General features: G+C 48.9%; 1 protein-coding gene across 2 annotated transcripts in view; it reads left to right on the top strand.

Annotated features, from left to right (window-relative positions):
- Positions 1–376: 376 nt before the first annotated feature.
- Positions 377–6000, top strand: part of IGF2 (insulin like growth factor 2) — a 28098-nt gene continuing 22474 nt past the window's right edge. Inside the window, exon 1 of one of the 2 annotated variants that reach the window (XM_006272426.4) lies at positions 377–717. In XM_006272426.4, the coding sequence (XP_006272488.2) occupies positions 619–717 (99 nt within the window). In that variant the 5' untranslated portion in view covers positions 377–618. Of the gene's footprint in view, positions 718–1313; positions 1507–6000 lie in introns of those variants that run through there. The other variant, XM_014602322.3, reaches the window with a different exon arrangement.

Here is a 6000-nt window from a genome sequence, read left to right as displayed (position 1 = left end):
TCTGCTTACAGGTTTATTGCTCATTTTACCTAGCTCTAAAAAAAAAAAAGCAGCATGAAATGAAATGAAAGCAAACCTCTCCCTTCTCCCCCCGCTCTTCCTTCACCCAAGGAGAGAATTTGTCTGCATGGAGCAATAGCCACAAACTCTCTGTGAGAAGCATGCTATGAAACCATGTTATTGAAAACTTTTTTTTTCTCCCTTCAAGTGAGGCTAGGAAGGGCTACACTAGAGGGAGGCAGGGAGGGAGGGAAGGAAACGGGGGGTGGGGGGACGAGGGGTTAGATAAGTTCTGCAAGGTTATTGGTTGAGTTGCCTTGATGGTTTTTTACAGTAGAGCATGCCCATTGGATGTATATAAGAAGGGGCAGTGAGAGCTCTCAGCCTGTCTCCTCAGTTGTGGAGCAGCTAAGTGAGAGTAGAGCTGCAGCTGGGAGAACCAAGCCCCACCAGCCCTGCCTCTTGGACAAGAAAGAGCCAAGCAAAGGGGACTCATCAGCACCATCAGCATCACCATCCAACCCCCTCATCCTCTTGAAGCAGGGACTTGACACACCCCAACACCCATTAGTCTGCAAAGCAAGAGACAGAGAGAGAGAGAGAGAAAAAAAAGAAGCAATGTCAAGAGCAGACAGGCACATGGAGGAGTGTCCCAGGCACCCAGCCTTCCTGCAGGGCTGCACGCAAGAAGTTGAAAGGAGCAGTGGCAGTCCCAAGGTAAGGAGCAGCTCCCCTGCCAGCCTGCCCCCAGCACCCCTGCAGGGCCAGGGCAGGGAGGGGGCAGCAGGGCTCCCTCCCTCGAGCTGAGCGCAGCTCCTGCAAAGCTGCCATCCAGGCGGCATGTCTGGGGGCATGTGAGCGCCGAGGGCACGGAAGGACGCGGGTTGCAAACAGCCCTGCAAAGATCCCTTCTCCTGCAGAGATCAAAAGGGAGGGGGTCTTTGCTTTGTGCAGGCATGACTGCACCCAGGCTGGGGTGGGGGGGGCTGCACTGCTTTGCCGGGCTGCCTCCTCCAGAGAGGGAGTTGCTGGCAGGGGGGAAGCTTGCAAAAAGTCACCGGGCTACAGGATCGACTAGTAGCTTGGGCAGGGGGGGGAAGAGCCCAGGCTTGCGGAGCCAGGGGTGCCTCCCGGCTGCAGCTCCCCCGGGCGGTCGCTAGGGGGACCCCGCGCGACGCCGCCTGCCTTGCCCAGCCCCTGGCTGGGAGCTGAGCAGGGCGAGAGGGAGCCGCTGCGTGGCTTGCCCCGCAAGCTGGGGGCTCGTCGGGGACCCCATGTACCCCTGGAGGGGGCTGAGAGGGGCTGGGCGAGGGGCTCTGCCAAGATCCTGGATCCCCCTCAGCAGCCCTAAGGTGTTGCATAGTCCTGCTGTCCCCTGAGCTGAGGAGCTGTCACCAGAGGGGGACGGGAAGACGATACTCTTAAACTCAGGATTCCTGAGTCCTTGTATGAATGGAGACACTGGCACCACGCCGGGATTCCTAGACAGGGGCTGGAAGGAAGCAGGTTTGCAATGCTTCACTGCTCTGTGGGCGCGGGGACAGCTCCAAAGCGGATGGGGAGCCCAGCCCCAACGCCAACCCCAACTGTAGGAGAAGCCGCATCATCTGGGATGGATGGATGGATGGATGGATGGAGAATTATCAATGGGGTTGCACCACAACATACACTTGGCGGCTCAGGATTCAGGTCCCCTTCTGTGCATGCATGTGGGAGGAGGAGAGGGGCTCAAGTCGCAATCTGGATCTTGTTTTTAGTCTGGGGCCATGCAGGGTCACGTACGGGCTGCTAGAGAAAACCTGAAACAGCCCTGTTCTAAGTATTGGCGACTTTTTTCCAGCCGCTTGGGGGGTAAGGGAATGACAAGATTGTGCTTTGCGTGGAAGGGACATGCAGTTCTTCAGCTTCAGAGACTAGAGAGAGATTATTAAATGCTGAAAAACACTGCAGCATGTTCGGTCTCAGAGGAATAACAATTTGGAGAGGAAAAACAAGAGAATGAAGCCAAAATGGAGAGAGAGTTAATGGTTGGCATAGAGCCTTTGACTTTGTGTGATGTTATTTTTTTCCCCCCTTTCTTTCTTCCTTCCCAATTGTTTTTCCCTACAGTAATTGTTTTAAGAGAGCAACTTGGAAAGGTTTAGCACTCTGTTGAGCAGCAGGGACTTGGGGCACATGAGGAAACTCAGATTTAACATAACTGTACCAGCAGATGTGGCTGCCTTCCTTCCAGCCAGTGGTGTATTGAAAGGGTTTCTGATATACTACGTCTCACTCAGGAAAATATGGAGCAATCAAATGTAAAAATAAGGCTTGTGTGGGTGGTTTTAAATAGACACTTTGGGAGAACCACTGCTTTAAAGCCTAAGATTGAAACTTCCTATACAAAATATGTAGTTTTCTTCCCAACACCAGCACAGGTTTGGGACGCCAAGATTAACAGAAGGAAGTTTGGGGTTTTTTGACTGAACTGGATTTTTTTTCTCTCTCATTGGTTGATTTAGAGGAGAGTTGAGGAGTCTGGGTCTCAGGTTTTGTGAGGGTGATTCCATCTTAAAAAACCTAAACCTCATAATCCACAGTAGTAAAGCAGGGTGACGTTTCTCATTAGAGATTCAGTGAACTGTTTTGGACCAAAACTGACAATTTTGGATACAGGAATGGGTCAGAGTTATAAATCACATTTTTGTTGACACATACAAGTTCACTTCAACCTTTCAAAGGGGCTACCCTTACTTCTGTGAAGGGATAAAAAACCCCCACCTCTCTTCTGGCAAAAACATAGGGGGGTTTTTTCCCACAAAAAATTTAAAACTGAGAAGTGTGTCCTGATGCTTTCTACAGATGAGCCTTTATTGTGACCTCTGTGGGAGGGTCACTGGCTTGCTTCATCACTGACTAGGGTTCACATTTAGAGCTAAGTCAGTGGAGTCTTTCCATTAATTCCAGTGGGTTTTGGATCAGGCCCCAGCTGCATAACAGAGCATCATAGGAGAGGGGTTGCTGCAATTACTTGAAAAAAGAAAAAAGAAATTAACACAACAGGTGAGCGTTTACTTTTAGAGGGTCCAAGAAGCCCGTGCCTTCCAGGATCACAAGCCAGCACTGTAAGCCGCCCATCCCCTCCTGCCCTCTGCTTGTTTGCATCTTGGGACTGACCTTTTAAATCCTACTTTGCTTTATCTTTGCTTTTAAAGGCTTCTGCGTCTAAAGGGGGAAGGGGGATGTTAACTTCAGCAGACTCTTTCAGGGCTGGGGGGAAGGGAAAGGAGGTAAGAAATGTGCACAGAAATGGGACTGAAATGGTTAACTGTGCTGTGCCAAGACATAGAGCAAGTTTAGTGTGTTGTGGGAATATCACATGCCAGTAAACTCCAATCACCATAATTTCTGATTTAACAGCTTAACTTGCTGTTAACTTTTTCTGATTTACTCCAGGTTTTTAAAGCAAATGCAGAGGAGGAGAGGAAAAATAAAGAGAGGAGTTAAGTGAGGCTACTAAAATTGACTTAAATCCCTTCCTTGGGCCCTGCCAACTGTCTTTAGAAGAGTTAAGCGAGATTGCGTTTCCTTTTTTTCATGCAATAAATCAAAGGTTTCTGGGCTGCATACCAAAATTCATGTAATACACTCTTACTCCCCAGTGAAGTGAGTAAGTGGTACTGAATACCCCATTCACCTTTTCTAGCTTGATTTTTCCACATCTACAGTGGGCCTTGCTGGGAAAAACTAGTATCAAATATGTTGAATGCAGTGCTTTCCTCCTTGCCACCCAGAGTGGAGCAGAGGGGAACACCAGGGCTAGGAGCCATAGAAGGGGTCTTCACTCCCAGTGTGGGAGATATGGTGGGGACCTCCCCAGTGTAGGACACAGGGGAGAACTGAGGGAGCATATTTCCCCATTTGAGACAAGAAAGTCAGGGCTAAACGTAGGAGCAGAGTTGCTAACCTCAGGCTTATAAAGCCCTTGAGGCAAGAATCACAAGGCTGCTTCAAATCATAGTATTTTAAAAAGTAAATTAGGTGTCATATCTGCCTTCTTGGCTTTGGAGCCATTGGGCTTTGTGGTTTCAAGCTTTCCTCCTACTTGGGCTAGCAGCTTCATTTTGCTTTTAAAGTGATTCTATGAGAATCACAGCTCTATCACAGGATTCCAGCAACTGGGGCTTTAAGAAACTACCAACAGGCATGAAGAATTGGCAGCTCTGGGTCTCTCCACACATATGCATGAGAGCTGCATAGAGGAGTCTTCAAAAGCACAGATGATATCACAATGAATCTACTCTCTCCAGCTTTTCATTTCCAGGCCTCCATGGTAACAGCACTTTATGATCTGATGTAGGTCTTTGAGGTCTTCCTCTTCAGTGTAGAAGGAAGCCCTCTTTCTCCTGAGCCATCAGTGTGACAGAACAGTAATAGCAATATTGGGTTACAGGTATTGGACTCAGACCCACAGTGGTGAGATCCCAAGGATTAGCTGAGACTTCTTCCCCCATCTTCTAATAGTTTCCAAATACTCACGCTGTTCTCTGGAGTCATGACCTCATCTCTGTCCAAGGGGCCTACTGAGTCTCAGGATGCCTTTGGGAGGTGCTTATTTCTTGCATTCTCGCTCTGGCTTCAATTAGCAGTTCTGAAGATCAGGGGCTTAGGGTCAAGAGTCTCATTTGTACTGTGAGTGGGGTGAAATGGGGTTGTTAGAGAGGAAGAGTGACTTGGTGCTTATGGCATTAATTCAGGATATAGGGGGCTAACAGAATGGTAGCCTCCTGTGAATAGGTCCCAGGGGGTCAGATCCCAATTGGCCTTGTAAGCACTTCCACATAGGTCTCACAATGTAGGCACCTTGGCACAGGAAGGCAACCTAGATTGATTCAATTGCATAGGATTTCTAGGTGTTTCCCAAGGGCAATCCAGAGTGCTAAGGTGCTGAGCAGGGAGGTGCCAACAGCTACCGTTCCAATAGAAAAGGCCAGACCCAGGGCTGTGACTGAGCTCTTGCTCCTTCTCACAGCTTAGCCTGCAGTCAGCCACGTCAGGTGCTTCTGTCATCTCAGGATCCAGAGTGCACAAAAGGAACAGAGGGGGAATTTTCTTTCAGAGAATTTCAAAATCCCAATAACCTTTCACAAAAAGGTTGAAGGCTGCACTGGTGTCACCTTGCCAATGCTGCTGCAACAGTCCAAACCCTCCCTTGTGGATGTGCTGCACCAGGGTAACTTATTAATTACATTGCATTAGTGCCTTGGGAGCCCACTGTGCAAGATATTATGCAGATAGTTACCTACCCTGAGAGTCTGCAGTATCACTTGCTCTGGTTTCAGCCTCAGAGCAGCTTTAGCCCCATGCAGGGCATCTGCACTGGGGGCTTTTGTGGGATCATAGCCACATGAATAGATCCAGCTGAAACACAGACAGGTAAATGGCATGCTACCACTGAACAGGATTCATGACCTGGCTGGCCTCTGCTTTTTCCTTGCTTATTCACTAACAGTGTCAGGGAAGCAGATAGTTGAACTCTCTTATTCATGGCAGCCCTGGGCTTGATTCACTTGAGCAGTGAGGAATTAATCAGCCTGGGTGAAGTGACTGTAACCTGTCACCTCCTATCTAGTGGTCCAGTGGGCCTGCATTTGTGATGAACAGGCCTCTTCTCAAGCTGTCTCTCCAAGAGGTCCTGAGCTAGTGGCACCGCTGTTCTCCACTCAGTCCCTCTGGTTGTTTCATCTGAGGTTGGCACGTGTTGTATTGGCATTGTGTATTGGTTGGCAGGAGTTACTCATTGGAGGAACTGCTCCTTTGCTGATGGTGTTGAAACACTGTGTGGAAGAAGGCAAGGCTAAATGATCAGGGACACGAAAGCAAACTGAAGAAAAGGAGAGGAATCAGCACTGAATGTTACAGCTATACTGCCCAGCCATGCCAGGGCCACTACGCTATGAAATATAACTACAGTTATGGTTCAGGCCCGTGAGATTTTTTTTTTTTTTTTAAATGTGG

This window comes from Alligator mississippiensis, chromosome 2 (genome assembly GCF_030867095.1).
Source record: "Alligator mississippiensis isolate rAllMis1 chromosome 2, rAllMis1, whole genome shotgun sequence".
In the NCBI taxonomy this organism is placed as follows: domain Eukaryota; kingdom Metazoa; phylum Chordata; order Crocodylia; family Alligatoridae; genus Alligator; species Alligator mississippiensis.
The sequence above is the reverse complement of the archived record's forward strand: the minus strand, read 5'-3'. Positions and strand labels throughout refer to the sequence as shown.